The 13,978-nt window shown below is 47.2% G+C and overlaps 1 protein-coding gene across 50 annotated transcripts in view; it reads right to left on the bottom strand.

Moving 5' to 3' along the window:
- The window catches only part of PBRM1 (polybromo 1), a 137,773-nt gene that overhangs the window by 111,379 nt on the left and 12,416 nt on the right, over positions 1-13,978 (bottom strand). For all 50 annotated transcript variants that reach the window (XM_055382643.2, XM_055382617.2, XM_055382637.2 and 47 more), the window contains one exon: positions 9,279-9,426. In XM_055382643.2, the coding sequence (XP_055238618.1) occupies positions 9,279-9,426 (148 nt within the window). The remainder of the gene's footprint in view (positions 1-9,278; positions 9,427-13,978) is intronic.

Raw genomic sequence — 13,978 nt, forward strand, 5'->3', positions numbered from 1 at the left:
GTTTTAAAGACATTCTGAAATCAAATTATTTATGTCTTATCTCATTACAGAAAGACTTGAGGCAGAAGACAAATGATTTGCTAAATTAAAAGTAATTATGACCGGGCGCGGTGGCTCATGCCTGTAATCCTAGCACTTTGGGAGGCCAAGGCAGGTGGATCATGAGGTCAAGAGATCGAGACCATCCTGGCCAACATGGTGAAACCCCGTCTCTGCTAAAAATACAAAAATTAGCTGGGCGTGGTGGTACGCACCTGTGGTCCCAGCTACTTGGGAGGCTGAGGCAGGAGAATCACTTGAACCAGAGAGGCAGAGGTTGCAGTGAGCCGAGACTGCGCCACTGCACTCCAGCCTGGTGACAGAGCAAGACGCTGTCTTAAAAAAAAAAAAAAAAAAAAAAACCAAAAAACCCAAAAAAACTAATTATTACTAATACACTAAGAAAGACAACTTAAAGGATAAGATTTGATTTAAAGGATAGAAGCTAATGACGGTTCTGATGTTATTAATACTTGTGGTTTGAAATTCTTTAATACCTTGTTTCAAAATGTCTGCTCATGAAGTATAGTGGGCATAATAAACTCTTGAATGAAATCTTCCAGTAAAAACAACGTTGGATGCAATGTTCAAAAAATAAAATAAAACTTTAAAAATGCATACATGGGATGCCAATAGGAAGCAAGGATGTTCACAAAATTAAAGGAGTAAAAGCAGGAAACCACATGAAAACCCAGAACACTTAAGTCAAATGTTCACTTTGAGGGCATTTATTTATGATAAAACCAAGCTTTCATTTCCAAGGCTTCTCTGGGCAGCGAGGAGGGAAGACAAAGGTCAGGGTCTACCAGAAGCTGGGAATCCAAAGGCCACGGCTGCACTGTTAGTGGGAACTCAGATCAGTTTCTGTACTGCCAGGGAGCAAGGACGACTGCCCATCTCAACCTCTACCTATCTAAATTCATGCCTATCTCAAACCATGGCACTGAGAGGAGAGGAGAGGCATGAAATGAATCTCTGAGAACTCTTCATCGTAAAGTTAGCCTTAACAAAGACAGGCCAGTCATCCTGGACAAGAAACAAATCATTTCTGGATGAAACCAACTTCAATGTAATGCTCCAATGTTCTCTACAGATAAAGTTCCAAGAAATATTGAGTCCATAGTAAAAAAATCATGAGGCACATAAGAATCAAAGCATCACGAGAAAGCTAGCAAAAATGACAGTGAGAACAAATATATGTATTAGATACTGGAATTCAAATAATTAGATTATCAGAATAATCTACCATAGAATAAAAAACCGGTGTGTTAAAAATGTTTAAAAGTTGGGCATGGTGGCCAGGCGTGGTGGCTCACGCCTGTAATCCCAGCACTTTGGGAGGCTGAAGCAGGGGGATCATGGGGTCTGAAGATTGAGACCATCCTGGCTAACACAGTGAAACCTCATCTCTACTGAAAATACAAAAAAATTAGCTGGGTGTGGTGGTGGGTGCCTGTAGTCCCAGCTACTTGGGAGGCTGAGGCAGGAGAATGGCGTGAACCGGGGAGGCGGAGCTTGCAGTAAGCCGAGATAGCGCCACTGAACTCCAGCCTGGGTGACAAAGCCAGACTCCATCTCAAACAAAAAAAAAAAAAAAAAAAAGTTGGGCATGGTGGCGCACACCTGTAGTCCTAGCTACTTAGGTGGCTGAGGCAGGAGGATCACTTAAGCCCAGGAGTTTAAGGCTGCAGTGAGCTACAACTGTGCCTGTGAATAGCCAGTGCACTCCAGCCTGGGTGACAGAGCAAGACTTTCTCTCTTTAAAAAAATAAATAAATAAATAAAAAGTTTAAAGAAACAATGAGTTTGAAAACAATGAGCAAAGTCCTACAGACTCTAAAAAAGACGCTACTTCCTATATGTAGAAAAATTAAAATGCAAATACTAAATTTATACTTAATTTAAGAGATTTCACCAAGAAAATTCAAAGAACTAAAAAAAAAAAAAAAAAAAAAAAGATTATCTAAAAAGCAACAGACGCTGGGCGCGGTGGCTCACGCCTGTAATCCCAGCACTTTGGGAGGCTGAGGCAAGTGGATCACCTGAGGTCGGGAGTTCAAGTCCAGCCCGGGCAACGTGGTGAAACCCTGTCTCTACTAAAATACAAAAATTAGCCGGGCGTGGTGGCAGGCGCCTGTAATCCCAGCTACTCAGGGGCTGAGGCAGGAGAATCGCTTCAACCCAGGAGGCAGAGGAAGCAGTGAGCCAAGATCACACCACTGCACTCCAGCCTGGGCATCAGAGCCAGACTCTATCACAAAAAAAAAAAAAAAAAAGAAAAAAAAAGGAAACACAGACACAAAAGCAGGAAATATGAAAAGTTAAGAGAAATGGAGACCTGTGGGAAGTCTAATATGACACCCAATCAGAGTTACTACAAGAACAGGGCAAAGGCAAAATGCAAAGACATGGCTAAAAACTTTCCAAAGATGATGAGAAACACCAATCTAAGATTTATGAAGCATTACTACTCGCAAATTCTATAAAGATATCCACATCTAAATATATGACAATGAAACAACAAAATACAAAAGAGAAAAGGATACTAAAGACAGCCAGAAAAGACAGACAACCTTTAAAGGAACTACAATCATACTGGTGGATGACTTCTCAATAGCAAAATGGAATGAAGATTAAAGAAAGTAGTAATAATGAATGGTACTGACTCTACAAATCAATATTATTACTATTATTGTTTTTAAAGACAGGATCTCACTGTTGCCCAGGCTGAAGTGCAGTGGCATGATCATAGCACATTACAGCCTTGAACTCTTGGGCTCAAATGATCCTTCCACCTCAGCCCCTCAAGTAGCTGGGACTACTGGTGCACACCACTATGCTCAGCCAATTAAAACAATTTTTTTTTTTTGTAGAGGTGGGGTCTTAGTACACTGCCTAGGCTGGTTTCACACTCTTGGCTTCAAGCAATCCTCCTGCCTCAACCTCCCAAAGCGCTGGGATTATAGGCATGAGCCATCATGCCTGGCTGAATAGTATTTTATGGCAGGGGTCCCCAACCCCCAGCCCACGAACAACTACCAGTCCATGGCCTGTTTGGAACCGGGCCGCACAGCAGGAGGTGAGCAGCAGGCAAGACAGCATTATCGCCTGAGCTCCTCCTGTCACATCAGCAGTGGCATTAGATTCTCATAGGAGTGTGAACCCTATTGTGAACTGAGCATGCAAGAGATCTAGGCTGTGAGCGCCTTATAAGAATCTAATGCCTGGAGTTGTTTGTTTTCATGTCCCGCATTAGAAAGCGAGCTCTGCCCTCTCCCTCTCCCTCTCCCTCTCCCTCTCCCTCTCCCCTTTCCACGGTCTCCCTCTGATGCCGAGCCGAAGCTGGACGGTACTGCTGCCATCTCAGCTCACTGCAACCTCCCTGCCTGATTCTCCTGCCTCAGCCTGCCGAGTGCCTGCGATTGCAGGCGCGCGCAGCCCCGCCTGACTGGTTTTCGTATTTTTTTGGTGGAGACGGGGTTTCGCTGTGTTGGCTGGGCTGGTCTCCAGCTCCTAACCGCGAGTGATCTGCCAGCCTCGGCCTCCCGAGGTGCCGGGATTGCAGACAGAGTCTGGTTAACTCAGTGCTCAATGGTGCCCAGGCTGGAGTGCAGTGGCGTGATCTCGGCCCGCTACAACCACCTCCCAGCCGCCTGCCTTGGCCTCCCAAAGTGCCGAGATTGCAGCCTCTGCCCGGCTGCCGCCCCGTCTGGGAAATGAGGAGCGTCTCCGCCTGGCCGCCCATCGTCCGGGATGTGAGGAGCCCCTCTGCCTGGCTGCCCAGTCTGGAAAGTGAGGAGCGTCTCTGCCCGGCCGCCATCCCATCTAGGAAACATGGAGCGCCTCTTCCCGGCCGCCATCACATCTGGGAAGTGAGGAGCCTCTCTGCCCGGCCGCCCATCGTCTGAGATGTCGGGAGCACCTCTGCCCTGCCGCCCAGTCCGGGATGTGAGGAGTGTCTCTGCCCGGCCGCCCCGTCTGAGAAGTGAGGAGACCCTCTGCCTGGCAACCGCCCCGTCTGAGAAGTGAGGAGCCCCTCCGCCCGGCAGCCGCCCCGCCCGAGAAGTGAGGAGCCCCTCCGCCCAGCAGCCACCCCGTCTGGGAAGTGAGGAGCGTCTCCGCCCGGCAGCCACCTCGTCCAGGAGGGAGGTGGGGGGGTCAGCCCCCCACCCGGCCAGCCATCCCGTCCGGGAGGGAGGTGGAGGGATCAGCCCCCCGCCCGGCCAGCCACCCTGTCCGGGAGGTGAGGGGCGCCTCTGCCCGGCCACCCCTACTGGGAAGTGAGGAGCCCCTCTGCCCGGCCAGCCGCTCCGTCCGGGAGGGAGGTGGGGGGGTCAGTCCCCCGCCCGGCCAGCCGCCCCGTCCGGGAGGGAGGTGGGGGGGTTAGCCCACCGCCCAGCCTGCCGCCCTGTCCGGGAGGGAGGTGGGGGTTCGGCCCCCCGCCTGGCCGGCCACCCGGTCCGAGAGGTGAGGGGCGCCTCTGCCCGGCCGCCCCTACTGGGAAGTGAGGAGCCCCTCTGCCCGGCCAGCCGCTCTGTCCGGGAGGGAGGTGGGGGGGTCAGCCCCCCGCCCGGCCAGCCGCCCCGTCCGGGAGGGAGGTGGGGGGGTCAGCCCCCCGCCTGGCCAGCCGCCCCGTCCGGGAGGTGAGGGGCACCTCTGCCCGGCCGCCCCTACTGGGAAGTGAGGAGCCCCCCCGCCCGGCCAGCCGCCCCGTCCGGGAGGGAGGTGGGGGGGTCAGCCCCCCGCCCGGCCAGCCGCCCCGTCCGGCCAGCCGCCCCGTCCGGGAGGTGAGGGGTGCCTCTGCCCGGCCGCCCCTACTGGGAAGTGAGGAGCCCCTCAGCCCGGCCAGCCGCCCCGTCCGGGAGGGAGGTGGGGGGGTCAGCCCCCCGCCCGGCCAGCCGCCCCGTCCGGGAGGTGAGGGGCGCCTCTGCCCGGCCGCCCCTACTGGGAAGTGAGGAGCCCCTCAGCCCAGCCAGCCGCCCTGTCCGGGAGGGAGGTGGGGGGGTCAGCCCACCGCCCAGCCTGCCGCCCTGTCCGGGAGGGAGGTGGGGGGTCAGCCCCCCGCCTGGCCAGCCGCCCTGTCCGGGAGGGAGGTGGGGGGGGGGTCAGCCCACCGCCCAGCCTGCCGCCCTGTCCGGGAGGGAGGTGGGGGTTCGGCCCCCCGCCTGGCCAGCCGCCCCATCCGGGAGGTGAGGGGCGCCTCTGCCCGGCCGCCCCTACTGGGAAGTGAGGAGCCCCTCTGCCCGGCCAGCCGCTCTGTCCGGGAGGGAGGTGGGGGGGTCAGCCCCCCGCCCGGCCAGCCACCCCGTCCGGAAGGGAGGTGGGGGGGTCAACCCCCCGCCCGGCCAGCCGCCCCGTCCGGGAGGGAGGTGGGGGGGTCAGCCCCCCGCCCGGCCAGCCGCCCCGTCCGGGAGGTGAGGGGCGCCTCTGCCCGGCCGCCCCTACTGGGAAGTGAGGAGCCCCTCAGCCCAGCCAGCCGCCCTGTCTGGGAGGGAGGTGGGGGGGTCAGCCCACCGCCCAGCCTGCCGCCCTGTCCGGGAGGGAGGTGGGGGGTCAGCCCCCCGCCTGGCCAGCCGCCCTGTCCGGGAGGGAGGTGGGGGGGTCAGCCCACCGCCCAGCCTGCCGCCCTGTCCGGGAGGGAGGTGGGGGTTCGGCCCCCCGCCTGGCCAGCCGCCCCATCCGGGAGGTGAGGGGCGCCTCTGCCCGGCCGCCCCTACTGGGAAGTGAGGAGCCCCTCTGCCCGGCCAGCCGCCCCGACCAGGAGGGAGGTGGGGGGGGGTCAGCCCCCTGCCCGGCCAGCCGCCCCGTCCGGGAGGTGAGGGGCACCTCTGCCCGGCCGCCCCTACTGGGAAGTGAGGAGCCCCTCTGCCCGGCCACCACCCCGGCTTGGAGGTGTACCCAACAGCTCATTGAGAACGGGTCATGATGACAATGGCGGTTTTGTGGAATGGAAAGGGGGGAAAGGTGGGGAAAAGATTGAGAGATTGGATGGTTGCCGTGTCTGTGTAGAAAGAGGTAGACATGGGAGACTTTTCATTTTGTTCTGTACTAAGAAAAAATTCTTCTGCCTTGGAATCCTGTTGATCTGTGACCCTACCCCCAACCCTGTGCTCTCTGAAACATGTGCTGTATCCACTCAGGGTTGAATGGATTAAGGGCGGTGCAAGATGTGCTTTGTTAAACAGATGCTTGAAGGCAGCGTGCTCGTTAAGAGCCATCACCACTCCCTAATCTCAAGTACCCAGGGACACAAACACTGCGGAAGGCCGCAGGGTCCTCTGCCTAGGAAAACCAGAGAACTTTGTTCACTTGCTTATCCGCTGACCTTCCCTCCACTATTGTCCTGTAACCCTACCAAATCCCCCTCTGCGAGAAACACCCAAGAATGATCAATAAAAAAAAAAAAAAAAAAAAAAAAAAAAGAATCTAATGCCTGATGACATGAGAAGGAAGAGTTTCATCCTGACCCTGCCCCCTACATCCACTGCTGTCCATGGAAGAATTGTCTTCCACAAAACTGGTCCCTGGTGCCAAAAAGCTTGGGGACCACTGTTCTATGAGATTCAAAAATTGCCACAAAAGAACTAAAGTACACAGCACCAGCATTATAAATAAGGAAAAGAGTGATCAGAGTTGAATTATTCTAAAGTCTTCGTATTGTTTGGAGGATTAAGATCCTGATTAGCTTCTGGCTTTGATAAGTTAATTATGCATATTAAAACTTCTTAGATAAGAACTAAAAGATTATCTATAGATGTTACAATTTCCAAATTTTAGAGGTAATAAGAGGAAAAAAGTTTTGAAAAAAATGAAATCAAAAGAAGGCATAGAGAAAAAAATAACAAAATGCACTGAACAGTGAAATGAACTGAGCAAGGTGGTGTATACCTGCAGTCCTAGCTACCTGGTAGGCTGAGGTGGGATGACTGCTTAAGTCCAGGAGTTTGATTCTGGCCTCAGCAACTTAGTGAGACCTCATCTCTTAAAAATAAGGACAGGCATGGTGGCTCACGCCTGTAATCCTAGCACTTTTGGGAGGCCGAGGCAGGCAGATCACCTGAGGTCAGGAGTTCAGGACCAGCCTGGCCAACATGGCAAAACCACATAAAAATACAAAAATTAGCCAGGCATGATGGTGGGTGCCTATAATCCCAGTTACTTGGGAGGCTGAGGCAGGAGAATGGCGTGAACCCGGAAGGCAGAGCTTGCAGTGAGCCGAGATCGCGCCACTGCACTCCAGCCTGGGCAACAGAGCGAGACTCCATCTCAAAAAAAAAAAAAAAAAAAGAAACGGCAAAGGGTCAAGTATAATTAACCTACTTTCTAACCAGAAAAAGAAGTATAAAGCAAGCTGGGCATGGTGGTTCATGCCTGTAATCCCAGCACTTGGGAGACCGAGGCGGGTCAATTGCTTGAGCCCAGGAGTTCAAGACTAGCCTGGGCAACATGGCGAAATCCCGTCTCTATCAAAAATACAAAAAATTAGCCATGTGTGATGGTGCGCACCTGTAGTCCCAGCTAATCAAGAGGCTAAGGTAGGAAGATTGCTTGAGCCCAGGAGACAAGGGCTGTAGTGAGCCAAGATCACACCACTGCACTCCAGCCTGGGCAACAAAGGAGATCGTGTCTCAAAAAAAAAAAAAAAAAAAAAAAAAAAATTATAAAGCCAAAGTAATTAAGATAGAAATAGAACGGCCTAGTAACAGATAAACTGGCCTGCGGAACAGAATAAAAGGACAGAAACAGATCCATGAATACATGGAAATGATGACAGCAACGATTGCGAACAAATGCAGAGAGAATAGTGTTGGTTATACCTGTGGGAAAAAAATTGATTCCTACCTTATAAAAGACAAAAATCAATCCCAGCTGCATTTATTCCTACCTTATAAAAGACAAAAATCAATCCCAGCTGCATTAAAGGCTTATATGAAAGACAAAACTATAAAACTTTAAGAAAAGCATACTAATAGAAGAATATCTTGGGCAAGAGGAATCTCTGAAACAAGATACAAATAAACCCAATTTAAAGATTGATAAATTTGATTAAACTAAAATAAAACATTTCTGTTCATCAAAAAATACCATGAAAGGTGAAAAGATATGCACACAGTGGGAGAAGATATTTGAAACACACAGAATCAAATAAAAAAAAAAAAACTGAAACACATATAATCAAAAAAGGTTTATCCACAATAATTAAAAAATTTCTATGGCCAGGCATGGTCGCTCACGCCTGTTGTCCCAGCACTTTGGGAGGCCAAGGTGGGTGGATCACTTGAGGTCAGGAGTTCAAGACTAGCCTGGCCAACATGGTGAAACCCCATCTCTACTAAAAATACAAAAATTAGCCGGGCATGGTGGTGGGCACCTGTAATCCCAGCTACTCAGGAGGCTGAAGCAGGAGAATCACTTGAACCTGGGAAGAGGTTGCAGTGAGCTGAGATCGTGCCACTGCACTCTAGCCTGGGCAATAGACTTTGCCTCAAAAAAAAAAAAAAAAAAAAAAAAATTTCTAAAGCCAGGAGTGGTGGCTCATGTCTGTAGTCCCAGCTACTCACGAGGCTGAGGCAGGAGGACCACTTGAGGCCAGGAGTTTGAGACCAGCCTGAGTAACATAGGGAGACTCTGTCTCTAAAAAAAAAAAGAAAAAAAAATTCCAGAAATATGAAAATGACTAACAAACCAAGAGAAAAATGGGCAAAAGATTTGAGCAGACAGAGAAATAAGAATAGTTCATAATCACATGAATGTGGGTTGGGCACAGTGGCTCACGCCCATAATCCTTGCACTTTGGGAGGCCAAGGCAGGCAGATTGCTTGAGCCCAGGATTTCAAGACCAGCCTGGGCAACATGGTGAAACCCTGGTCTCTACAAAACATGCAAAAATTAGCTGGGCATGGTGGCACGTGCCTATAGTGCCAGCTACTCAGAAGGGTGAGGTGGGAGGATTGCTTGAACCTGGGAGGTGGAGGCTGCCATGAGCCAAGATCTCACCACTGCACTCCAGCCCGTGTAACAGAGCAAGACCCTGTCTCAAAAGATAACAAATTAAAATACGTAAATAAATAAGAAATAAAAATCATATGAATGTCCAGTCTCTTTACGAATAAGACAAATGCGAACTCAAGCCACAAAAAGAAACTACTACTCACCTGCCAGGTTTATAAATATTAAGAAGCCAATTATCAAATTGGTATCTTCCAATTGGTATCTTTCCAAATTTCATAATTTCTTACCTTATAATAGGCCTTTGCATTGTTAAAAAGAAGCTGGAAGTCAGCAGTCAGCAAATTAACATCATCATACTCTTCCATTTTTAGTTTCTGTTGGATTTTCATCAAGTCAATGGGCTGAGAAACCACTTCATAATAGTCTGGTTGATTTCTGTTATAATTTAAATTTTTTTAAAGGAGATTAATCTGAAGCTTGCAAAAAGTTTTATTTCAAAACTATTTATGGTAACGTTCAACATTCCAAGTGACAGAGCATATTAGAATCTTTCATGGACTTTGAAGCTTACTTAAAAAAAAAAAAAGAAAAAGAAAAAATCTGCAAAAAAAGAAGAAAAGCAAGATGCACACTCATTCCCTTTTCAAAACATACGTTAATGATATAAAAACCTAAATTAACACCTGTGATGGTCTTTTATATGCTAAATGTTTAATGTTTAGGGCACCAACGCTAAACCCATGTCAATGGTATCCTTTATAAATGAAGATGACTTACCTTTCATAGTGCTCAAAAGTGAGAAAACAGAGATATGTCTCAATAATCTTTATAAACTCACAAAACAGATTCTTCAGTAAGTGACCACATAAATTTTTTCTGCCAAGTACTATCAAATGCCTATCATAAATGCTGCTACAATACCAATTACTAAAATTACAAGGGAGGAAGATGAGCCCTTGGCTTACGTAGCTTAACAAAGATGAATGGACATCAGATACATCTAAACACAACCAAACTCTTCGAAAAAAAAAACCATGGGACTAAGAAATACAAAATTTGGCTTAGTGGTTATACCTTGCAGGAGAGGGGTAGTGAGGAACACACAAGAAACTTTGTAGGTAATCATAATGACAAAATTTCTTAAAATAAGTAATTTCCTTCTTTAATTCCTTAAGTAATTTTAATGACAATTTCTTAAATTCCCAAAATAACTTCTTGGGTTTAGGGTTCATGGATGTTTAGTATTTTTTCTGGCTTTCTTCAAATGAAGTTCCAGGAGACAAGTAAACCTACTGAAAAACGATGTGACTATTTTCTCAATTCTCCCACAGGGGTAGGTATTCAGCCCCATTCTAGATGTGTAAGAGATAAGTTATTACAAATAACATCACGGCGATTAAGGCTTAAATCTCTCTTGGAACCTTAGCTGACAGGTTATAGCCATTCTTTTATTACGTATAATATATTTAAATTATTTTTAAATTTGTATTCTGACATAAAAGTTGCAAAAATAGTACTTTTTTTCTGAACCATTTGAATAAGCTCTGACATGATGCCCACCACGCCTGATAATTTAGTGTTTGTTTCTCACAAATAAGGACCACAACTCAACCATCAAAACCAGGAAGTGAATGTTAATACAGTACAGTTGACCACTGAACTGTGCAGGTCCACTTATATGGGAACTCTTTTCAACCAAAAAAACCAGAATATTGAGAAATCAGAGAAAAAGCAGAAAGAATACTGATGTTGTCAGTGGTATCAAGGAACCTTCTCACAGCAAACATTAGGGCTTTGATAACTTAATATCCAAGATGGTCCTCTCCATCTGGGCCTACTGGACCCACAGTCCAGTGCTCCTTGCTGAGGCAGGACCCCAGCAGTGTCTCAAGCTAAGGGGACTATCTGTAGACAATTGAGAATTCAATGAGAACATGTGCCTAGAAAGGACATTATCCCCCAGAATCACTGCTACAAGGTTCCTCACAAACATTTTTAGAATTACCACAAAGACAAAAGAAAAATCAGGATCCCATCCTCTCACTCTATGTCATATGGTCAAAACAGGGTCCCCCCATTTCACAATGAAATACTTCTAATTTCTAACAGTACTATTTTTTTCTGAAATCAAACATACAGAAAACCATCAAAAGTAAGAATCATCCTTATAATCCAGAATAAATAGCACCATTTGCATTTTTATAGACATTCTTCCAGACTTCTCTATAGGCACATGTACACACAAACCAAATTTAACATAAACAGGATTATATTGTATGTTCTTTCAAAACAACTTTTCTCTTTCAACAATAGATGAGGGCAGTCTGGCATATGGCTGCAAAATAACCAAAATGCAAAGTTTTAATCAGAATAATGAGAAACACTAGCCCTGGTGTGCAGACAGCCTGCCGGCTACTCCCTACCCCATTTTCCCTTCTTCCCAGGATGACAGCATTCTAAGCCGCTGCATGGCTACTAAAGACTATATTCTCAGCCAGCATGGTGTTGCATGCCTGTAGTCCCAGCTACTTGGGAGGTTGAGGGAGGAGTGCTTGAGCCCAGGTCAAGGCTGTAGTGTGCAAAGATGGTGCTGGTGAGTAGCCTGCATTCCAGCCTACGTGACATGGTAAAACCTCGTCTCTAAGGAAAACAAAACGAAACAAAACCTTAAAGACCATATTTATTCTCCAGCCTCACTGCAGCTAGATTTTAGCCAATATGAGAGCTGAAGTGTGTCATATCCAAGTCATGTCCTTAACATTCATTCTTTTTCCATACTGGCTGGAAGGTAGTTGTGGTAGTGACTCATCTCAGACCATGCAGGCAAGGGTGATACCACAAAGACCGCAGAATAGAGTTGGCTAATACTTGTACCTTGACAACTTCACAGAACAGGACTTTTACACAAGAAAAATAAATTTCTCTTTTGTTTCAGCCATTGTTGATTTGGATGTCCTAGTACAAAGCAGACTAATATAGTAACTGAAACAAAGTATCAAAAAGATATTCACAAATTGTGTAGCTCTGAGCAATACTAATTCTCATAAATACTTGAGAAAAAAACATACATTCCACAGAGGAGCGTCAGAAAAAAGGCACCATTATCTTCGAGGTTGTAACATGACAGTGGTCCAGCACCCAAGGTGTGTATCCTCTGCCCCTCAGCACTCACCTGCCAGCGAAAAGGAGGCAGCAGAGGGACGGTATCTTCTATAAAAGTTGTTTTGTATACTTCAGTATGATGCTGCTACTCTATACCACATAATGGTTAAGAGCACAGGCTTTGGAGTCAGAACGACTTTAGTCTGAACACCAGTTATCTTTTAGTAGTTACAAGAACTTGTGCAAGTTCTCACCTATAAACTGTGATAACTCAGAATTTTAAATAAGATATGATTGGGAAAATGCTTGGTATTGTGTCTAGAATGTGGCAAACAATAAATACATGCTTTTACTACTTTATGCTAATTAAATGACAACTTTCAGAAGACTATTATTGATAAACCAACTCAAATATGGAGACGGTTACCTCATTTTAAAAACAATGCTTCCTTTTTGGCCATGGCTAATTTGCTAATTTACAGGGCTCTCCTAATTCAGGATGATGACACTGCATTCTCAGTGGCTTGCTCGTTGAGGTGAGAAATTTGCCTCCAGTTCAACTTAGAGCTTGGTAGCTACCCACTGTAGCATCAACAATCATGAATGAATCTAAATCTTTAGTTAACTCACAGCTTTCTACAGCTGCTGTAACAAATTACCACAAACTTCAGGGCTTAAAACAAAACCCATTTATTATATTAGTTCTAGAGGTCAGAAGTCCAAAATGGGTCTCACTGGTCTAAAATCAAGGTATTAGCAGGGCTGCATGCCCTCTGGATGTTCTAGTACCGAGCATCTAGCGAAAAAGGTTTCCTTGCCTTTTTCAGCTTCTAGAGCTCACCTGCATCCCTTGGCTTGTAGTCTCCTTCCTCCATCTTCAAAGCCAGCACTATAGCATCTTCAAATCTCTGACTGAACTTGTCTCCCTCTTCCCCATTTAAGGACCCTTGTGATTACACTGGACCCACATGGATAATCCAGGATAAGCGCTCCAATTCAAGATCAGCTGATTAGCAAACTTAATTCCCCTCTGCCATGTAACACAATATATTCACAGGTTTCAGGGATTAGAATGTGGAAATATTTGGGCACCAGTTTTCTGACCAACACACTCATATACGTTTTCAGAACAAATAACTTCAATTCCCAGAGGTTTTTTTTTGGCTTTTTTTTTTTTTTTTTTGAGTCAGAGTTTCACTCTTGTTGCCCAGGCTGGAGTGCAACAGCGTTATCTCCGCACACTGCAACCTCTGCCTCCTGGGTTCAAGTGATTCTCCTGCCTCAGCCTCCCGAGTAGCTGAGATTATAGGTGCACGCCACCACGCCCGGCTAATTTTGTATTTTTAGTAGAGATGGGCTTTCACCATGTTGGTCAGGCTGGTCTCGAACTCCTGCACTCAGGTGATCCACCTGTCTCGGCCTCCCAAAGTGTTGGGATTACAGGCATGAGCCACCACGCCTGGCCAATTGCCAGAGTTTTGAAGAGAATAGTGATTATATTTTGACAGCAAGAGAGGAAAGATGTTCTAGTTAGGGGAACATACCTTCCATAGGAAGTTGTGTGCAAGATGCCTCTCTGTGTAATTTAAAAAACTGATCCCTTTTAACTATCACTGTGACAACTTCAATACAGTCTTAAGAGCTATTAATTTTTTTTATTAATTTTTAATTTTTTTGAGACGGAGTTTTGCTCTTATTGTCCAGGCTGGAGTGCAATGGTGCAATCTCAGCTCACTGCAACCTCCGCCTCCCGGGTTCAAGCAATTCTCCCACCTCAGCCTCCCAAGTGGCTGGGATTACAGGCACCCACCACCACTCCCGGCTAATTTTTGCATTTTTAGTAGAGACAGGGTTTCACCATGTTGGCCAGGCTGGTCTTGAACTC

Source organism: Gorilla gorilla, chromosome 2 (genome assembly GCF_029281585.2).
Source record: "Gorilla gorilla gorilla isolate KB3781 chromosome 2, NHGRI_mGorGor1-v2.1_pri, whole genome shotgun sequence".
NCBI classification, from domain to species: domain Eukaryota; kingdom Metazoa; phylum Chordata; class Mammalia; order Primates; family Hominidae; genus Gorilla; species Gorilla gorilla.